The sequence below is a fragment of the Anser anser genome (assembly GCF_964211835.1).
Source record: "Anser anser genome assembly, chromosome: 14".
In the NCBI taxonomy this organism is placed as follows: Eukaryota; Metazoa; Chordata; class Aves; order Anseriformes; family Anatidae; genus Anser; species Anser anser.
The window spans coordinates 313,594-336,406 of NC_139735.1; the positions used below are offsets into that span (position 1 = coordinate 313,594).

A 22,813-nucleotide genomic window follows, 5' to 3' on the forward strand; every position below is an offset into this window, starting at 1 on the left:
TTTTTTTTTCAAGATTAATGGAGAGCATACACTGCAAAAGGAGAAGGGAAGTTGGCAGGGAAGTTGGCAGATTTGGAAATACTCAGCACACAGGAAAATCAGTCCATTTTCATTAGGTGCCTAAAAAAAGACTTTTATGAATGAAACCCAAGCAAATCCAACATTCAGACAGGTAGCACTGGCTGCAGTCATCTTAGGTCCTGAATTTGCAAGCTGTGATACTGTCTTTAACTTAAAAGCATGGAAACATTCTTAACTACATAAATAGCATTAATCCTCAGTCTAGAATGTGCAATGTGTTTTCAGAATGAGAACCCTAGTATCTTGTAATTCTCTCTCTTCATTCTCATGTTTTATGGCCTTCTTTGCCACATTCCCAGCAACTGTTCTCAGCTATGGTATACCTTGCTGACTCCTACAATATTCCTGGCAATCCACATCTTCTGTTTCTGCCATAGCTGCCCTCTTGCTAGCAGGGGAAATACGGACCTTTCTGGACCATTCCTCATCATCATGGAAAGTGCTTTGCAAGCCTCAAAGAAAAACGCTGCAGAGCTAGAAACAATTACTGTGCAAGTGTAAGTAAATAAACTGTAGTTTTAAACAAAGGAAGTACAGAAAAAGCACACATTCCTTAGCAGGGCTGAAGCATACATATTACATGTTTATAGGACAAGCCAGAGAAAAGCAGTGGGTAGCTATTTGAGGTGGAGTTCATGTACCCCTGAGCTATTCCAAGTTCCAGAATTGTTGTTCAGAAAGCACTCTCCTAAATCTCTTCATCCAGAACCAACACACACTCTTAAACAACAGTGTTGTTTTTAGACATAGTTTGAAAGTATCTGTATAATGCTTTCCCTATAACTTCAGAGAATGCAGATTTAATGAAGGAGATAAGAAGCTTCCGGGACATTTTGATCAAGCTCCGAGAAATGGCAATATATACCAAGTATTATAACAAAAAGACAACAAGCCACAATAGTTTGGATTCCTTTGTATATGAAACAGAGAACTTTTAAAGTGACTAGTTTGTCAAAGTTTATTCTTTAAGCTCCAGGTAAACCAGTCAGTACAGTTGCAATAGCTTAACTGATACGGGCTGTGAAAAGAATTTGAGCATTCCAGCTTGGCAAGAAAGGCAAGCCTCTATTTTTACGTTCTCAACAGAGCACGCAGTAACTTCCAGAGTTCACCATGGTATCTGTTACTTAGGTTTTTATCAGTTAGCTTAGGCATTGAATGGAGGATTTGCATATTTTAATACTGACAGTCACTTAATCTAAACCTGTAAGAACACACCATGGACATTGTACATAAGCTGTGTGAGTATCTGCACATATTTTGACAAGCTCACATCCTCACTTCCATGTCAGAACATACACATCAGAAATAGTGGAAAGGTAAAAGAAAAACACAGTGAAGCAGAAAGATGACCCTGCAAAAGTAACCTGCCATGTTCTTACCCACACTTTCCACTTAGAGCAATCTGTAGTAATGGGAAGATATAGGGAAAATGAAAAGGACTTTAGCTTCTTGGTTTACAGTCTCAGAAGAATGGTTCATTTGGCAGTAACAGGTATGAAATTCCTAAAATATTTTGTGTTTTGTGGGATGCAGGAAAGCTATGCTGCAGTTAAGGCATTAGCACATCTGGGGTGCAGATTGATTTCAAACTCAGAAATTCAAGGTTTATCATGAACAGATACAACATTCATACGCTTTCCTAGGGAAATGACTAATATGCCACCTTTTACAATTTTCCATTCCAAGACACCTCCCTCTGTTCTGAAAGTGCACAACCACTTGGCATTCATATCTTGCCCATGCTCTGTAAAGGGCTCACATCAAAACGCTGCAATTTGGACCCTGTGTTCCAACCTCTCCAGCAAGAAAGGATCTGTATCTTTATCTATTCATCTCTCTCTTTGCTCTTTATTTTTCGTATTTAGTAATATTCTGGTGATGACAGCACAATGGTATGCTGTGGTGCACAATTCACTATTAAACAGGAATGAGCCTGTGGCATGATGAGTCTTTCTGATTCCTTTCACTGCAGCCTGACTTTGGTATGATACTCACAAGCCATTGGTTTAGAAGTAAAAGCAGATGAGATGAAAGAACCAAGCAGGAAACTAGGAAAATCTTCTTCACACTGAACAAAGGAGGGTGTGAACATGTAATATAAAGACAAAACATTGATGTTGATTTAGTGTACGTGCTACATGGTAGTCCTGTGAGCCCACATAATACTCCACCTCATCCAACCTATTCTTCCAAAACTGTTAAGAGATTAGTTAGCAAGATTTTTATTACCTCACCATTTCAGCTGGCAGTTAAACACTGGCAAAGGCTGGAATGGACTATCCTCCTCTGCTGCCTACACTTTGCACTTCTTTCTGCAGAGGAAAGCAATGCCAAACCAGACCCAGAGACATAACAGCATCCTGAAATGAGTAGGAAATACCTGTGGCTTCCACTTCCAGCTTCTGACGTGGGGTCCCAAATTTAACCCTAGATGTGCAGCCATCCAGGGGCAATTTGATACTTAAGTGCCTGGTGTCATCACAGAGAAAGAAAAGAACAATATATTAAGTAGAAAACAGCAAAAGTTATAGCATATTGGGGAATAGTATATTGTCTCCTTTTTGGCCCCTAAAGCAAAAGTTGCTAAAAAAACCTTAGTGTTTGAACCTGGGAGCATAACCCTACATGCACATCCTGCTTGTTTTGAGGTTCACTACAGAGACCTTTTTTACAGCCCAGTGTACTAGAGCCTGAGCAGCTATGCACATCACAGTTCAGATGGAAAGATCACCTATTCAGATACAAGGATTTCCCTGGGAAACAGGAATCCACCGGGTGGTCTGAAACTGGCACAAGCTGTTCTTCTTCCCCACCCCCTGGGTGCATCATGGGCCTGACATTGACCTGAATGTGGCAGGATTTACTTTTGACTAAGTCTACCTTTCTCAGATGACTTTTTCCAGGTGCATTCAATGCAGCTGAGTTTGGGTTCTGGCATTCTGACAGAGTCTTAGGTTTCACGTGAGTAGCTGAAAGTGAGTTCAGGGAACAACTCATTCCAAGACCACTTGCAAAAAAGTGAAGGGCAAGATGTGTCCTGGTGATGGATTTTGGTAATACAGAAGACTTTTTCTAACATGAGCTCTGCTTGCTTTTTTCTCTTGGACATAACTAGCAAGCAACATAGTTGGACATGATCTGTTCTTATCTATTTTACCATCTCTGTTGAAGGAATATCCCACTAGTCCTTAATGGCTGTTGGATAATTTGGCAATAATTTCAAAGGGAAATCATGGGGGACAGTGAATACAGACTGAACACAATTACTAATATAACTACATAAGATGGAGGTGTGGCTTGCTGGTGCTGAAGCTGCTGAAAGACTCTTTTCTTTACTGCCATACTATCTTTGTTCTTTATATGCAGTGGAACTTGCCTTTTTTTTTTTTTTTTTTTCCCCAGCAGATGATGGTATAATATAAGCTTCAAGGAGGTTCTTAAAGTGCTTTGAGATTGTTAATTTCTTGCCAATCTCTTCTTAGGGCATCTCAGAGACTTAGTTGCTATGCCTGACTGATGGAGTCAGACATCTTTTGTTTGCCAACACTATGACAAAAAAAAACAAATTTTTTTAAGCTCTGTTATAAACCATAGCAAGCCTGAATCTGATTTCTGCACAAACGTATCTCCAATGAGGTATGTTCCAGTTAATCCAGCTTTACACCAGGTGTGTTAAGATAAGAATGTGATAAAACCAACCTTTCTAGCTAAGATGAACACAGCAAGATGAAACTATCATTATAATTTTGGATACTTTTGACAGGAAGCAGTACTAAGTAGAAATGGAAGTAAAATGCGGATGGGTAAATTGTAGTGCAAATGACCTTTGTAAGTCAGTCCCAAAGAGAAATGTCAGTATCCCCTTTCATCTTGGCTCCACCACAAAGACAACAGACAAGTGCCTGATGTGGGTCTTGTCAGCAACCCTTTATGCAAAAGCGGTGTAAGAGGAATGGAGCCACAGATGGATCAGATTAGTCCTGGCACTTCTTTGCTGCATGTGGCAGACTGCAAGAACAGCTACCTCTCCAAGGCAGACAGCATGTCTATTAGACAACCCAGACCACTGGCAAAGTGCCTGTGAACAAAGACAGCTATCTCAGACACTTCTGTCATGCTACTCTGACCTGTCTGTGCCTACCAGTTGCATAATGAAGGCATCAGTGCTCTGTTGCAAGCCATTACCCCTCTGCAGCAGGAGGCCTCAGGACCGTGATCCCATCATATTGTTGCTTCTGTGCTGTCTGAACAGTGCAAGCATGTAATACACTGGAGTGGACAACCAAACCAAACCACAAAACAGTATGTGATTGTCTAATCACATCTTAGAAGCAAAACCCGCTTAGAGTCCCTAGTATTTATCTTTCCCATATCCCTTTATGGGTCTAAGCAGAGTCTTATGTGAAGTTGCAGTGAAAAGCGCAGTTTCACTGTACGGAAACCACTTTAGAATTAGGGTTCTATTGCCCTGCCAACCAAGTGGTGAAGGGCAGGGGCAGAGCAGATGAGCAGCACACTTGCTCACACAGTGCCCGACACCTGTCTTACAACGAACAGCTCCTCTTGTTGGTTATCATGAGAGGTGAACACCAAGTGCAGCAGTGCTGTCTGTTACATGGGTTACCAAACTCATGAGTCAGCCAGCGTGTGGACAGCCCACATGTCCCACTGCGGTGTCCCCGTGAGCTGCATGCCAAGGGCGGGGAGCAGGAGGTGAGCAGGAGCTGTGTGCCCAGGCGAAGAAGATTCCCACAAGGTTTTTCTGCATTGCTGTCACTGATTGCTGTCTGCCTGCAGCTCTTATTGGACTCCTAGAACTCTGCAACTGTCAGATGAAATGTGCTAATTAAATGAATGCAAATTATTTTCACAACGTATTTTGGCTGTTACTGACCTGGTTAGAAACACCTAAGTATATTAAAGCTGAAAGCAACCGTAGATTATTGTTAATCCCCAGAGCTGTCTGCTTACCTGAAAAAAACCCACATGCTTTAGAAAGCTTCTAAAGCACATTCAGCTGATCAGAAGGTGACACGTCTGAGGTTTAAGTACCTAACATGGATCTTGGCATTTGGGCTCTTTTTCTTTTTTCCTTGATACATAAAACTTTCAGAGACACTGTTTTAGTTTAAATAAAATCTACAAAACTTATTTTTTTCATTGGGACACCTCTCTCCTGTGGTGTCTTCCTTCAACTGAGACTTCAGCCAGGACTTAGGTTCATTCTCAGGCCAACAAGGATAAATTTCTGTTACGATTACTCTCCTTGCTTCTGCTTGCAAACAGATGGAAGACAAACCTTTACTGGTTAGTACATGGTTCCCTGGTGTGGTTTGGAAAGAAACAGAAATAATTTCAGACTTTCTCTGGACTAGCAGAATTCTGACCTTTGTAGCTTTGTCCTTGCTCAGCATTTATCACCTCAGTACCTCTGCAGCTAATCTGCTGTGGCAGGACCTGCATCTCTTGTTTTTCATTTATCACACATTTTGCACCACAGAGGGAAAAAGAGGCTTATAACCCAAGTGGTGGTGAGCAGAGACTATGAAGAGAATATAGAAAGATACAAAACCAGCTGTACTGATGCCAAATCACCTCTTCTGAATCTCTTAAAAATCACTGTATCTCTGGCACTGTCTTCAACAACCCCATGATTGAGTGACTTGTTTTGTATCTGACCATGATGTTTGCAGCATCACGAGAGTCTTTGGGCATTAAGGAAGAGGTAATAGTTCTTCCTCGGAGAAGGAAGAAGAAGCCAGATTACCCAAAGGGAAATTTTCTGAACTCCTGTTCCATAATTGTTATTTGCTAACATTTTGACTATCAGCTCATTTCAGGACAAAACAAAAAAAGAAACAAAAAAACCCCACCACGCTGAAATGATGGAATTTTCCATAGATTTTGCTCAGTACTAAACTAATCTGGAAACTAAAAGCATTACTCTATATCAGAAATATTCTTGGAATAATCCAGCACAGAAGATTATAAATCTATTCTAACGTCAGCATGCTCTACTAGCATGGAGACTGAAGGCACACTGAAGTCAATCTGTATGTGGTGTTAGAAGGTGTACACTCTGACTGTACAACAGCATTTTGCAATAGAGATTAACACTCTGTGAACCCACTTTCCCTTGTGGCTTTGACATGGAATGCTGAACAGGCTTTTGACAGTCAAGCGTTTTTTTCTTTGGAACCCTTCAGAAGTTTGGCTTTCGTAAAGTATTTCATTAGTCACCACTCTACTGTATAGCAGCTTGCCAAATGATATCTGTGCCTATGGTGAAATCTTTCCCTGGTACCTGATATAAAGGCTTATTTCCCCCCTCAAATCATTTCCACGTTAGACAAGCATCCCATTCCTGTCTTTTCTAGTTTGTGACAACACAAAGTATGTCCTTCCAGTCTCATCCATTAATTTGCCTCATCCAGTATAGAACATCCAACACAACACAGAGCTGACGGGTGGGTTTGTGTTATCTCATTTAACTACAGGTGGGTAGGGTAGCACATCTGTCAAACAGTGGAAAGCTGGGCACAGTCACACAACATGGCATGTTCACAGGTTCTTACATAAACTCATACATCTGGGAACAAAGACATTCCTACTGGCACTGGAAACTCTGTTCTGGAAAATTGATTTTAAAACAGCTGAACATCGGCTCCCAGCATGACTTTGTGGCAAAGACAACTAATGCTAGCCTTTGATGTATAAGCAGACATATCAAATGAGAGTACATATGGATGTATTTAACGTTGCTATACTATTGCCACTGTGCCTTCAATTCTAGCTGTCTGCATTTCCAGTGGCTGTCAAAAACTGCCAACCCTCCAGACACAATCAAGGATAGATGTGTATGAGAGGTCTACTGCTGGAACCTGATGCTGAGTACATTTAGAGGAGATAGGGGATGCCCATTTTTAACAGCAAGGGTAGGATTCTGTTTTAGGACCTTACAATATCTGTCACATACTCTCCAGCACTAAAAATATAAATCAAGATCAGATGTTTTTCTGAAAGATATGGTCACAGAGAGTCGAGATGGAGAGCCCCTTGATATGCAGAGCAGCCTGGAGGATCACAAAGGTCTATTTGGACCTCCTAACTTACTATGTCTGAAAGTTTAGAAACTGGAGCTTGAAGATGGAAGCATCAGCTGCTGGCCTTTCCTGGTTGAAGATAGCATGCTCATCATTGGCCTGCTCTTCACCAGTGTGCCATTTCTTGGGTAGTGAAAGCACCCACTGTTCTCTGACCTCAAAAGATTTTTCTTTTAAAGTTTGGCTCTTTCACTAATCTCTCTGTTTGTCCTTAGCCTGACTTTTCCTGAGGCACATGAAATGCAGTGCTAGAGGCTGAAAGAATGAATCAGCAAAGCAATCCTGTTTATCTGGCAGTGTCCTAAAACAGGACACCCAAGTAAGATAAGGCAGCTGTAACTTAGCATGAAACAAGACAACTCCAACTAATTTCATCATTATTACTTGTCATGCATGTAGTATAGGGATTCAGTTTTATCAGACCCTGTAGGAACCAGACAGAAATTGAGGAATCAGTGTTATCCTGCCACTACCATTGCCCTACTACTTCCCAATGCTTCTTCAGCTGAAACTACAGACCTTAGCAGCAAACCTAGAGCTATAAAACCAGACATGTATTTATCATGCTAACAAAGTTATGCCATCATTATGTCCTTTTCTTGCACAATTACAAAAATGTGCTGCCTCCAGGACCACAGGAAAACTAATGTAAAACCATTTTGTATTGATTTGACATCAAGGAAGGAGATGTCCTCACTCAGGACACAGCTCTCTTTTGCTTGAGTCTTGTGAGTGTTTGCAAGAGGGGGACAATTCTCAGCTAATGTCAACAGCCCATTTTCTTCAAGTAACACAACGTTCCCTGAGTCAAATGAGCGTTGTGGTCGTAGCTATGGAGCCCAAGATGCTTTCCTGCCACCCCAGGTCCTTTCTTTAAACAGGCTGAGTAACTCCAGAAAAAGAAACAAGAATAAAAAGCTAAACACTTAAATGTTGTGGATTTCTGGCATGACTTTCTTCCTGCCAAAGCCTTTGTGTTTCTCTGGGGTGGAAGGGCAGCTGACATACAATGCTAGAAAGTACTAGAAGTCATCTAATTCCTGCAAAGTCAGCTTGTCTCCTGTGAGCATATCTGGACCCTCTCTGGTGCTCAGATGCCCAAGGAACAGATCAGCAACATTGATGCTGCATGTGCACATCTGCACAGCAAGCCTGTTGCTTCTCTTAACACATGCATCTGCTGATGGTTTTCCATATCAGCAGATTACGCAAAAGAGAGGCCTTCAGCATTAATAGATGCCTGTAAGAATCACCTGATAAAGAACTCCAGATATTTGCCACGATCCTGAAGTTATCCACTGCTTGATAAAATCTAGCTGTGGTATTTAGCACTGCTAAATCAAAAGCAAGGCCACCTTGTTAGTGAGTCAAGGGAAACAAAGTGCGATCTTAGCCCCCTGGGGGTATTGAGCAGTTCCCAGTGGCACAGGCAACACTATGTGAGCAAGAAGCCACAATTTGGGATATTCCTCACTTCTTTTTAATTCCTTTCAGTTTTTACTATAGACAGAATCATGTTGTGTAGTGCATCTGGGAAATGGGAACCAGCACAGAAGTTTGCCAACAGAGGGTACAGAGTTTATCCAGTTAAGAAACTGCCTGCCAGCCTGACAAACTGACGATGAATCAGCAAAATCACCAGAAAATACTCAGCAGAGAGTAACTGTGTCTTGGCAGTGGCAGGCAAGATGACCTAATATGGCTTCTCTGTTAATACCTCTGCTGTTTGCTCACTGATTCCGTGGGCAATTTAAATTCCTCTCCAAACATTTAAAAGACGACACTCACTAAGTGGGCAGCCTCACTGGGAAAATGCCTGTGAAAGTTACATCGCATGCTGTGCCTCTTGCTGGTTGCTCAGCAGATTGGGCAGTCATCACTGGAGCCCATGATTCCCTGCACAGATACTAACAGGAAACCCAGCTGGTGCTCTGGCAGCAGATGAGAGGAGCAACAAAGGAAACCAACAAAGGTTCTGTGTGTATAGAATGAGAAAATGCCCACCCCAGACAGGGTGATTATGTCCCATTGCATTAACTAATCCTTTTGCAAAAGGGATTTGCCTAAAGAACGTTTCTAAGAAGGCTCTACCACTCCCCCATTCATAACTAGTACAGTTCACCCTGTGACATGACTGATTTCCATTTCTGAGCGCTGCTTAATAAAAGCAGCTCTTACTCAGATAGAAGGACACAGTCTAGTTGGACATAAATTAGAAACTTGACATCACAAAATGTAATTTCCCTTAAAATAAACTCTGTTTGCTAAATCAGAATACTAACCTATTTGTTTTCTTCTGAGATATGACCAGCAATGCCTGTCTGACAGGCTCAGTCAGACTGCTGACATGAGAGACAGGCACTTGTTCTGTGGTCAAGAAATGAGTGCAGTCACTAAGCCAGGGAAATACTCTGTGGGGCTGATGCATCAGTTCTAGCAGGTCCCCATGCACATGAATTCAAATGCCTGCCATCTCCATCCTCCTTGGGCTCAGTCTGGGAAGGCAGCCTTGTCGTGGAATCACGTCCTTGATCTATATCTCCCATCCACTTTGCACAGACAAACAAGAGGAGATCAAATTTCCCAGCAGGATTTGAAGACACACCACTCATGACTGCTTGAATGAAAAGCACTTTTGTCAGTTAGCATAAAAACATGTGATTTAAAGAAAAGAAATCATGCTTAATTACAGGGGACAGATGTTTTGTCATTGTATAATTAAGCCTCAAATCTGATCTGAAGACATACAAATACAGAAATAAAAATAATGCATTCTAATGGGCTCATATGCAAGGCTATTGCACTGAACACATACTGAACCCAAACCTCAGTTTTCATAATAATCTCAAACAAAAGGCCTTAAAACACCTGACAAAAAAGAATCTTAAAAGTGAATGGCAATGCACAAGAACAATGCGAAAGTGCTGTAGACGACAGAAAATTAAAACCAAGAATTGCCTCTTTTATAGTGAATAATTTCCATTAAAAGTCAGATTTTAAAGCCTCCACTTCTAAGAACAGCCCCCGTACTTTTTCAGCAGTGCAAATAACTTCAATGCACCATTTATGCAGCAAAGCACTAGGAAAGATAAACACAAGAACCAGGATTTAAATAAATACTGCTATTAAAGTACAATGCCGAAACTTTTGCACATTTGCTGAACCAGACAAAGGCCAGGCCCTGTTCCAAGGAATTTTAATTCTCCATAAAGCTACATAACCATATGGAGAGGCCCCAGCCAAAACAAGGGGTTCACAATACCTTCCTCAGGGTCAGTGCACAAAGCAATCAGGCAGCCTGTGGCTGAGGAACACGTTTTGTCCTGTAAAAGGGTTATTCCTCAGGAGCTGTTACTTGGCAATGAGAAGGCAGGGGTCTGCTCAGTGCCTGCAGTGTGCTCTCCACTGGCTCTGGAAGAAGATGTCTTGAATTCTGCCTTGATGGGGCAGAAACTGGCTAACAGTTCTCACCTTATGCTCAGTGGACCCAGCTTGCAGCAGGAAGAGGACAAATTCATTCATTCCTCACTAAGGAAGAGACCTGGTGGGCAGCTATTTTGTGTGCAGCTATTTGGTCAGCACTGGCTGTCTCCCTGGTAAGTGTCTGAGAGAGTGTTTGCCCAGAGAGCCTATTCTATAGTAGAGGAAACTATGAAGCAAACTCATTCTGGTTATCTGAAGGAAAGCTTCCTTCCTTAGCTGCCAAGCACTGCTGCTGCACCTGAAAGTGGTAGCAGCATGGAGCTTTTCTCTGGCCTTGGTGGGCGAGCACAGAGCTCTGGCCAGGATCAAAGTCCTGAGGGTAAATTTCATTGAGCTGCAAACCTGGGGCTGTTGCATGTTAAAGTTCTATAATATCACAAGAACAATGAAGTTTAACCCTCTCTGATGTTACTTTAGGGTGATTAAGAGTAGATACTGACCGGTACTCTGCTGTGGAAGACATACGATTCTGATAAAGTAACTCATCCAAGTTTACTGACACACTTTGTTTATACTAGTGTTTATATTTAGTGCATCCTCTTTTCTCCTAACCCTTCAGACCTGAATAATTAGTCAAAAATTCGAGGTCTTGTAGATTGTTCCACTTAGGTGGAGAAAAAAAGGACAGAGTCAATTACATTGGTACATATCCAGTAACAAAAGCAGACTGCTTCACACAGTGCAAAAGGAAGGAAACAATCCCAAACCATTTCCTCCCACATAACTTTAAGCCTCTGTCAGACAGTGCCCACAAACTCCCTCTCCAGACATAATCACAGGGTCATTGTTTTCCATGATGGGTCAGGCTCCCTGGAAATTTTTCCAGAAGTGAGAACCACCAGTCCTTGGAGGACTGGCAGAGACAATGGCACTGCTTTGCTTTCATAAAAAAAGGGTGGAAAAAACATAATCGACACCATATCATAACACAAACATGGGGTGTGAGGAATTACTTGGCAGGATGTTGAGCCCAGGTACAATGGACAAATGTTCTGTGTAAAGAAACAAGTACTTGGAAAAAGAATTTTAAGTTAAAACTAGTTTTGCTGCTGTGTGATGGATTTCACAGGCTGCTACTCTGTTAAACACCAATTAGCATATTTAAGACTCATCCCTGGCTCCCATCTTTCAGGCCTCCTATACCTTTGAAATGCAGTTGTAATGGAGTTCTCAAAGCTTAAATTAGCTAACACGCAGCTTACATGCTGATTATGTTTGCATGACAGCATGCATGCACGTGTGAACAGTTACATCCTCTGTAGGTTTGTGCAGTTCACATTGCTTGCGTGTACCTGTAACATGACTGACAATGTGCCTGTGCAGTGGCTGTGGCCCCGAGTGGAATGACACACTGCCTTGTGCCTATGAAAGCCAGGTTGCAGGCAGCACCCAATTATCTGCAAAGCCAAAACCTCCTGAGCGTGCCGATTCTGCTGCTGGTGCAATTCTGCACATGCCTATTTGCTGAGAGCAAGCCCCAGCGAGCCGTGCTAGCAGAACCAGCAGCGCGATGGTTCTGTGCCTGCCCAGGTGTGAGTCCCAGCTCTGTCCCTGCGCAGAGGCTGGAGGTGCGGCCGGGCATATCACAGCGCTGCAGCACTCGGGGGGTGGCTTGCGCACCACCGCCGCGCTTTAGCGCCCGGACCCGTCCCGCGGCCGTGGCAGCGGCCAGAAGCGAGGCTCGGGATGAGCCGCTCAGGGCCCGCGGCCGCACGCGCCCCGCCGTCACCTGCCGCCACCGCCGCCCGCTCGGCGCCCGGCTCCCAGCGAGCCCTCTCCAGGCGGAGCTGTGCCGGGGCCACCAGCGCCGCTCCCGCGGCTCCCGCCGGCCCCGCTCCGCGCCGCTCCCCGCGGCCGGCGCCGCTCCGAGCGCCGGAGCGCAAAAGGAAGGGAGCCGCTGCTGAGCGGGCCCGCCGAGCCGCCCCCAGCGCCTGCCCCTCGGGCCGCCCCGCTCCCCGCCCCGCGCCCCGCTCCGCGCCGCGCGGGGCCGCCCCGCCGAGGAGCCCCCGCCCAGCGGCCCCGGCCCCGGCCCCGGCCCGCTCCCGGCGGCGCGGCGGGCGGGCGGGCATGGCGGCGGGCGGGCGGCGCGGCGGCGAGGAGCTGCCGGTGTACCTGGCGCGGCCGGGCGCGGCGGCGGCGCCCCGGCAGAAGCGCGGCGGGCTCTTCTGCAGCGTCGAGGGCGCCTTCGAGAGCAAGACCCTGGACTTCGGCGCGCTGCGCGTCGGGCAGCGCCGCGCCCCGCCGCCCGCCGCCAGCCCCGGCCCCGGCCCCGGCCCCGACCCCGGCCCCGGCCCCGGCCCCGGCCCCGACCCCGACCCCGACCCCGACGAGGTCCGCGCCGCCTCGGACAAGGAGCGGCTCCAGAACCTGTGCCCCGACGACGACAAGGTGAGGGCCGGGCCCGGCCGGCCGCGGCGGGGGCGCGGGGCGGCGGAGCTCGTCCCGGGGCGGCGGGGCTGGGGCTCGGGCTCGGCGGCGGAGCGGGGCGCGCTGCCGGGCGGAGCTGCCGCCGCTCTCCTGCGCGGGGCTGCGCCCGGCGGCTCCGGAGCCCAGCGCGGGAGACGCGGGGCCGCGGGGCTCGGCGGCTCCGGGCGGAGCAGGAGGAGGGGGCAGCCGCTCTGCGCCGTCGTGGCGAACAGTAACTTGCAGCGAAGTCTGTGCTCGGAGGAGCTGCGGGCAGCGCGGGCTGCCGCTGGAGCTCAGGCTGTTTTTTTTTTTCCTGCTAGTTCTGGTTAACCAGGAGGCTCCACAGTGTCCTCCTGCGCTTCCTTAAAGGAGGGAAAGAAGGAGAAAGAAGGCTTTGCTGTCATCGTAGAGTTTGCAGAGCTTCTGCCTGCGATGTGTTATGTCGGCGATTTTTGGAAATAGAATCAAACGATCCACACCCCATTACCAAGAATGGTAAAGCTAAGCATTAGAATAGCTGACTCTTTTTACTATGTTTGCTCTTTGTAAACCTGAATGAAAGGACATCTCCCCCTCCTCCCCCAAAGAAGGGATTTTGGAGTTGTTACTCTTTGAAGTAATCCCAGCCTGATCCTGATCTTGCATTGACACAAATCAGAAGTACCGTATCTGAAGCTGGGGACATCACGTTGGTCTGGAACTGACACCAGCGAAGGTAGCATCAGGCACAAAGTTCCTAAACTCATACCGATCTCAAAGTAATAAATAAATACTCTCCTAGCTCAGCAGCATAGATTCTTCAGCCATAGATTGAGATTGCTTGCTTTTTTGGTTCTGATCCCATATACGCCCATGTGAGTTTGGCAGGAAGATCATTAAGTTAATAACGCTGAGGAAATGCTTCAGTTGGGATTTCAGTGACTCTGTTACTCATTTACGTATGAGGCACTTGCTGGCCTGTGGGTCAGTGAGTAAATCTGAGGCTAAACTTTTCAGTAAATAGTAGGCATAAGGGCACTGTTTTTCAAGGGTGAACAGGGGAAATAAATAAAGTCCATTTTAAAAAATGGAAGCAAAAATCACTAAATTAAATAGCAACCTTGCAGCTTAGCCTGAAGAAATGATGTGGTGATCTCAGGATTCTGCAGAAACCTCAGCTTGTATCCAGGGTACAAATTTTGACAAAATGCAAACACTTAGGATCTCGAGGACTAAACTCACCATCTGGAGCCTGATGGGAGCAGAAGCAATGAAGTGCAATGACTTGGCCTGTTATGCCTTTTGGGAAAAGCATCAGGCGGTCCTCAAGGACTGCTGTCTTCTGTAAGAGCTTCTAGCTAGGCAATTGGTTGCTTTGAGGTTTCTTCCTTGCACATTTCTTTAGTCTCTGCTTTCTGGTTTCTTATTGGCACAATATTTGGTTCCTGCTGTTGAGCTTTGCTCCTTTTACAGTCCATTTTACTGAGTCGGGAAGAAAATTAACGCTATTCCTGTCAGCACTGACCTTGTCTGTATGGTTCAAATAGCAGCTGCAGAACTGAACACTGAAGTAACATTAAGCTGCTGCTTGTTGGAAAAGAAAAGGAAACTTGTGACAGCCCGTCTGCAGGCTTTGCTCCGAGCTTCTCTGTATTAGCTGTACCAAAAACTTGGAACAGTGTCGTTCCCTTTTAAGGTCTTGACTAGACCCTTGTCTCCAGAGTTTTGTAGCTGAGGTTTTCCTTCAACAACTCCTCTCTTCCCAGTGTTTTCTACTCCTAGATTTCTTCCTCTGAGGCCTTCCGCCTGACAAGCATCAGCAACCAAGCCCTTTTAATCTGCACTTAGTGCCCGAGAAGGTGGGAAGCTTCACATATAAATGTTCTTGTGACTGCATGACCAGAAGGAATCATATGACTTTTTACTACACCTTTCAAGTTCAAGAGTGTCCCGGAGTACAACAGTCCTGATGGGAAACACCCATCTTGCATACTGAGCCACACTATGGCAAGTTAATGTGTCTGTACAACCACAAAGAGTTTGCTTGCATTGAACTTTTTGCAGATTCAGAGCACACAAAAGCTCCTTTGTCAAGACAAATTGAAATCAAACTTCTTTGAATAATTTGACAGATTAAGAAACAGAGAGAAAGGTTAAGTGACCTACCCTTGACCAAGTGACTATTTACTAGGAAAGCTGAGAATAAAGGACTTGCCTCTGCAGAAAGCAGCAGATAGAGTTTTATATCCGAATTTTTCAATGAACAAATTCTTGGAAATATAACATACCAACACACCATTTCTTTTTTAAGGGCATTAATTATAATTAAAGCACCACTATCTCTGCAGGAAGATAACTGCAATGTATAACTGCCCTGTAATAGTATGTAGTGTCACACAACCTGTCAGCATAATACAGGACCAGGTAGATGTAACCTCACTTCACTTTATTGCAAAGCCTATTGGAAGGTCAAGAACAGAGCTGTTGATTCAGGCACAGTGAAGTAATACTGCTGTGCTACTGCACAGTGTATGTTTAAGAGCAGTTAGGTGCCTTGCCTTTGCTTCATCAGTGGGAGTCTGAGCTTTGCCACTTGATTTGGGGGTAATGGCAGTGACCACTCATTCAGGCCAGAGAGTCGGAGGCAGCTGGGGTCGGGGCTGTGGCTGTGGGGGCTGCTGTGTGCCTGCACAGCTTTCTGGACTTGCAGATTACATCATGTATTTTACTATAATGAAGTCAGAGAGAGTTTTCTGTGGCTCACAGGCAGCACCCTCTGAATTCCTGTGGTGGGGGCATTCATGGGGGGGCTGGTAATGTTGCAATACAGCCTACAGGGCTCCTCTGTTTGAGCTCCTGGGCATCTGCAGAGGCGGTGTGGCTTTGAGGAGTAGAGGAGCGAGCTTTACAGGCACAGGGTCTCCTCTGTGCTTGGTGCCTAGAAGGATAGTAAAGCAGAAGCCTGTGGTAGCCTCCTTAATGGACCTCCTCGGGGCTCAGCTGTACAGGATCCCTGCTCTTCCATCCTTCTGTTCAGTAACACGGGCGAGGAGTGCTTGGCTTGTTATGCTTACCCCAGACTTCTTGTCCCATCCTGCTGCGTAGTTCTGCAGTGAAGTCGTCATTTCCAAGGCAACTGGCCGTGGTCCCACAAACAGGGGATTGCAGCTTCGCCACAGGCTGAGGCTGTGCTGTCAGCCAGGCTGCAAGGGAGCGGGCTCTAGCTGGAGGCAGTGGGGCGAGGCGCGCTGCGCTGAGCGGGCCATGGGGACCCTCCCACCAGCTATTGGCTTCTTCCTGGAGGTGGCCGGCACCATGCAGGCCCTGTCCCATCCAGTTGTGTGACACCACTCATATTGTTTGTGCTAAATCTTGGGATGACAGAGGGCTGCCTCAAATGGAGAAGGAAGATTGAGCTAACTCTGTTCTTTCTTATTTTTTCTTTTTCTGACACTCGTAAAATTTGCTATGACTTCAGCATTCAGCTTTTTTTTTTCCATTGCCAGTAATTTATGGCAGAAACTCCAAGCCAACAGCAGTCTTTTCCTTACTAGCGAACTTAGTGTGATCTAGAAATTGCAGTTGTGCACGTCCTTTTAGCACCATTTAAAATCTTGTATTTATGCAAGTGATCATAAAGCACTTTGATGGCATTGATTCATAGCCTCCATACCACCCCCTTCAACAGAGAGCTGAGGAAAGGTTTTTTTTATTTCTCATATTTCTGTAGAATATAGGAACAAACCCAGGCCACTGAACTAGTTCAAACAATGCAAATACAAGAGTAAAACCTATATTGTAATTCCTGGGGTTTTATGCTAAATACACTCATTTTTATTGAAAAAAAATCTTGCACATCTTTTTTTTAATTTAATTTTATTTTTTTTAAGAAAGCTGTTGCCTGCAGAACAATAACTGGTCATTTCTTTGGCTGTTAATGACAGGATACAGGTACTTGCCTGCACTTACACAAAACTACCAAGTTTGTTAAGCTGTCCTGTAGGTGGTCAGAGCTTTGCAGGGATTTAGAGGGATTCTGGCCTGTTGGTGTAAAAAGCGTTGTGTGCTGGGAAAGGAGTTTATTTCTATGTCGGTGACACAGTTTAGCATGCTCTTTGCCTTTGCGAACTGATAGCACAAAAGAATATTTAAAATGCAGAGCCAGTATTATTTCCCCCCGCATTTGACAGCCAATAATATGTCCTAGCTCTGGCACATTTTATGGAGGCAATGGGGAATCACCATGCAGGCCATGAATGTCACAGTATGCAGCATGTTCTAGTGATGGCTCATTCCAGCAGATAAGGGAGATGATGCTTCCTTTAATACTGTATATGTGGTCTCCAAGGTTGACGGAAACCATAGCAAGATGTGCACATGCAATATTTCCTGATCCTGCATGAGGAAAAGTCTGTTCTCATGCATAGCTTCCAGAGTAGCTGAGATTGTTCCTCCACTAACCACAGATCAGCAGTGGGCTCGCTTATTACTCTGCTGGGGATGCCACAAGAAAAACACCTGCAGCAGGAGGTGACATTGCTGATTCAGTAGCTTTGCATCTTTCCTCTGAAGTGTTTCTGGATGGTGCCAGCCCAGCATAGTACAAGGGTCTGTGTCCCTGCCCAGCTGCTGGTTGTAGGGTGAGATGCAGAAACGAAGGGCTGATTCCCACGTATCTGTGCTTGTAACAGATCCTGAGCCATTTCCTGGGTGATGGTTACACAAGAACTTGCTCAGCTACAGGGAAGGGGACAACGATGCTTTGCCTCTGCCCTATGTGGCTGGGGGCCCTATCAAAAGTCCTTCTAAAGTGTGGCTTCCTGCAGCCGTCTGCAGGTCTGAGGCTCCAAGCAGAAGCTGGAAGAAGCGTGTGGCTTCCTCACACAGCACCTCACTGTAGTGGTGCCAGGGGGTGGTCACGTACCGTGAGCATCCCAGCAGGTAGCATTTCATCAGTAACCAGATTTTGGGAGCCAAACAAATTCTGGATGAGCCACATGGGTATTTATTGCTGTCATTGCAAAGTTGCGTGCAATTGTTTTTGCAATGCACATTTTAGAAAAGAGTAAAACAATGAAAAAATTCTGAATTGTAGCTAAACATTTTGAGATTCACAAAGCAAAACTCAACTGTTTTCTCATTTGAAGTTTTTTTGCTGTGTTGGAAATCCCTTCAAGCATGTTGTATGCACACAGTTGTAAGTGTCAAACACAAGCATCAGTGGGTTTAAATTGAAGTGTTGTGGTTTGACCATAGCAGATTCGTTGGCTCCATCCTAAATTAGCTTTTCCTTTTGTTTTTGTCTAAGAAGTCAGTACTTCCAGCAGGTCAGAACAATCTGGCCCTGCTTGCCCCGCAGGGAAGAAGAGTGTTTGGTGAGGTGAGAGTTCTAGAGTACGGGACTGCAAAACGTAGGTGCTAGAGGGAGCGCTAACATGGTGTTGGCTCCCCTGTGCCCTGGCAGCCCTGTCCCATGCAGTGTGTGGGGGGTGCGGGCAGTGTTGGCTGGGCAGGGCCGGGCCAGGGGTGAGTTCTGCTCGGGAGGTGTCGTAGCTGCATGAACTGGGGACAAGGAGACCTGCTCGGCAGTCACAGCTAGCAGAACATGAGGAAGGGGATGGAGGAGAAATGCGGCCTGTGGAAACCTGCAGTAGTTCTTGGGATTTGCAGATGTTGGATATCAGAGCAAAGTCAGTAGTTTTGCAGGTTAATGGAGTATGAAATCTTAAGTGCTTTGCCCAAGAAGTTGGTGCCACTCTTACGTGGTGGAAGAAAAAATGAAAAACAAATCAGAGGTACACAGTCCTTCAGGTTGGTTTAGAAATGATGAGAAAGCCACTGGAATGGTACCAGCTAATGCCTAACCTGACAGAATTTATTGAACCATTAAGTCTGAAGAAAATAGCCTGTAGGCAAATATTAATTCATCCCCCCAGATACCAAGACCCCCAGTCGTCATCCTGAACCTGAGCGTGGATGACAGATTCCTTCAAGAGGTGGTAGTCAGTGCGTGAGTGTGTAGACACTGAGCCTTTTGGTTTTTCACCAGATCATCCTGGGACAGTCAGTCCATGCCTTTTCCACTGAATGCAGAAAGCCCAACAGTGTGTGACCTCCTGCCTTGGTTGTTTGTGTGGGAGATGGTAGATCCCGTAACTGATGTTGGGCTGTCTTGCCTGTGAGCAGCCAAGCTGGGGGGGATGCACCCTCGGGGACTGAAGTGCTGAGGGAGCCCCAGGTGCGTTCTTGTACTGCTCTGGCCACCACTAGTGGCAGTCTTTATGCTTAAACACTAATGGGTGTCATATCAGAAAAAAACCAAGCAGGTGCTGTGTTTGATTATGTTGAATGTGCTGGTGGCACCGGCTGATTTTCTTTGGTACTTTTTTATGGGTTTGCCATTTTTGTGGTTCTGTAATAATCCAGCTCAGCACAGGAGTGGGATGCAGGCTGCCCAACGCTGCTGGGCCACCCAGGCCCGCATTGAAGCTATTGAGGTCCAGGACCCACGGGTGTTTACTACGGCCTCTTCAGACATGAGCTCCTCCCTGTCCTGCACAGCTCACGCCTGCCCTTTCATTCCTGGCTTCCACTGGGCAGACTGGCCATTGCAAGTGACATGAAAGCAAGGAGGTTTTGGAATTATAGAATCACAAAATAGAATCATAGAATGATTTGGGTTGGAAGGGACCTTAAAGATCATCTAGTTCCAACTACCATGCTAGATCAGGTTGCCTGAAGTCCCTTCCAGCCTTGTCTTGAACACTTCCAGGACTGGGGCAAGAAACAAGCCCCATTTGTGATGGAAACGAACACTGTGAGACCCAGAAAAGTTATTTCCTCTGTGTGGCCTTCTCTGCAGAAGTGGTCTGAGTGAGTGCAAAGCTGGTCACTGACAGTCCGCCCTAATCCCGAGGAAAACCATAGTGGAGACCAGCTAGAGCTGTATTTGCTCTGATGCTTAACCTCAGGAGCAAAGTTAGGAGTTTCCCTATGTAGACCCCTTCCATTGTTACCTCTGCAAAGAGGTGGAGAAAGTTGATTTTTCTGCTGGGGAGCAGTTTCTATGGTGGCCAGAGGAAACGGGAGGAAGAAACAAAAACCAAACATGCCGGCAACTTCCTGGAGACAAGGCTGAGGAGCTGGAAAATATAGCAGTGCCTTGGCTGGCTCTGCTGGGCTGGTTCCTGGTGGTGGGTTGGATTCAGCAGCACTGTTCTCATCGATCTGCTGGGACGAGCTGAATACCATTTTAGAGCAAGTGGGTTTGGATCCAGCAATGGGTGTTTCCATTCAGCTGAGGGGAGAATAGTGGTGAGGCTGAGCAGAACACCCAGACCTTCTTTCTGTTCCTTGCACTGCACGTGAAGGGGAAGACATCACCTCTGTGCCTCTGTGTCATGGGCTTGGTCTGGCTCCTCTGCGCTCAGAGGGAGTTGAGTCATTTCAGTGGAAATCCAGATGCTCTTGTGTAGCCAGAGTTCACCCTGTGGAGAGAGCAAAGCATGCAGTGGGAGCGATACCCCTCCAGGCTCGGTGTTAGCGTTTGGCCAGAGATGGGCTTTGGTGGAGACTGTGTCACCTGTCCCGGGCCCGACAGGAGCCTGGCCACCCTAGCATTGCTGGACGGATCCTGTCCATGCTCAGTGTCAAATAAGCTGTGTCCCGTGCAGCCGTGGGGATGGAGCTGTCAGAGGGCATGGAGCAGTCAGTGCAGGTGAGGCCAGGACCCTCCCAGCTGCGTTGCACCAGGCATGGGTCAGAGGCTGCAGTGCGGGGCTGGGGGGTCCCCAAGGGACTGGCCCAGCTCTCTGGTGACATCCTGTGGAAGGAGCACCCTCGCCAGCCCTGAGCAGGCTTGCTTCGGGAATCCTTGCCAGGGATACGAGAGCATGCAAGGAGAAAAGCAATTCTTCTGGCTAGGAATCAAACCTCTATCTGGGCACCCCACATTTTTTTTCTGCAGGTGTGGCTGTATGCTCTGCCGCTTCTTATTCTTCATCCTATTGTTGCTTTAATCAGGAACACACTTTCAAGTTTCAAGCACTCGTGTCCTCCAGGGTCATTTACAAATTCAGTTTTTGCTGCCACATTTGATTGTGTCTGGCAAACCCAGTGCCACCTTCTTGCTCTTAGGTTTCTGTCCCCTCCCTTTTTCCCTTGTGTCATTTCTGAAATGAGTTTGAGAGCTGCCTCCTCCTCTCTGGGTCCTGGTGGCTCATCCTGTGCAGAGGTGTGGGAAGGGACCAGGGGAGCAGCTTTGGCTGCCAAGCTCCGGGAGGCTGTGGTTGTGTTAATGCTAATACATTAATGTTCGTAGTCTGTCGTAAAACCAAGGTGTACACACTGCTCTGCTATGCTCTGTGCATTGCTGTTGTGTTTCTAAAAGGGGAACTGGAGCAGGCAAGGTGCTGCTAATGATGGTGGTGGCACTGGGCAGGGTGATGAGGACAGCGGCTCCATCCCACAGCCTGTGAGCTATCCTCTGGGCTGCCAGCCCTTGCCCAGCCTCTCCCTTGCATGGCTCTCTGAGCTCCCCAGGAGAGGAAGAGCACTTGCTGAGCCACCCAGTTCAGTGTTCTGCAGGACCAGGCTGTAACTGAATTAATAGGCCTTAAAGCAGCAGTCACTCATGTACACATATTAGCATATTCCATTTGACATGTTTGATTTCAACTTCATTTGTTTCTGGCAAAGAGAAGAACTAGCTCACCCTTGCCTTGTTGCCTCCTCTGCATGCCTGCCTGCTCAGGGGTGCACGGCTCTATTGCTGTGATGCAGGGATGGGTCTGTCTCTTGCAGTTTGGGGTTTGTTCAGCTCTCAGAGGCCTTGCAGCCCTGTTGGGCCTGTGAGAATCCTCGGGGACATTTGTGAAAGCAACAACGTCCTGTCTGAGTGAGTGTCAGAGCTGGGGGCTGAAGGCAGACTTGCTCGTGGGGTGGCTGGGCTCCTGAAGGATTTAGCACTCATTTTCCTCAGGGAGTTAGTCCCATAAGTGACTATTTCCAGAGTTTTGTCTCTTTTGAAGATAGCAGTTAGGTTCTGCTGTCATTATTTGAAATGTAGTTTTGTCACCATCTAGAATAGAGTAGAAATAGAACAGAAATTCAAAGTGCTTTTAAAATTATTATTCACTTCTCTCCCTTTCTCTCTTTCTCTTCTTTTTTTTTTTTTTTTTTGGCTATTTATCTGAAGCCTGGCTGGTTTTTCCAGCTGAAATGTGGTTAGGTAGGTGTTCATTTAACTGGTCTGTGGGGAAGTTGCTCACTGTTGGTGGGAATGAGCTCTGTCCCTGGGAGCAGCAGCCTGGAGTCCCCTGCCTGCCTGCGGCAGCCTCAGAGCAGGCAGGGCAGGGCGTGCTCTGGAGCTCAGTCTCGCTGTGCCTCCGAGCACCGGCTGTCCGAGTGTACTTGGGGGAAGCAAGGCACCTGGTCACTCATGAAGCCTGCAGACTGCCGGGCCTCTCAGCTGCAACTTGGAGCAAAAGCCCTCGGTGAAGGCTGCGTCAGGGTCACCCACCTTCCCTCCATCTCTGGCCCTGTTTCACTTCAGCTTGGGTGAAAGTTAGGAGTCCTGTCAAATTGGATAAAGCTAACTAGTATTAGGCCTGTTCTTAATTGCTGCCTGTGAAGAGCGTAGGGTAGTCCACAGACCTCTGGTTGTCCACAGGCTGGGAACTGCTGTTTCAACAGGGACGTTGTCTCGGTGTTTGGCATTGGCACACTGGAGTTGCTATGGGCTCCTGATGGTCAAGGGC

General features: G+C 46.5%; 1 protein-coding gene across 2 annotated transcripts in view; it reads left to right on the forward strand.

Moving 5' to 3' along the window:
• Positions 1-22,813, forward strand: part of DPYSL3 (dihydropyrimidinase like 3) — a 57,566-nt gene that overhangs the window by 8,444 nt on the left and 26,309 nt on the right. Inside the window, exon 1 of one of the 2 annotated variants that reach the window (XM_083798471.1) lies at positions 12,723-13,058. The exons of the other annotated variant lie outside the window; for it this stretch is intronic. Within the exon in view, the coding sequence (XP_083654597.1) occupies positions 12,738-13,058 (321 nt within the window). The 5' untranslated portion in view covers positions 12,723-12,737. Of the gene's footprint in view, positions 1-12,722; positions 13,059-22,813 lie in introns of those variants that run through there. 2 annotated transcript variants of the gene reach the window in all.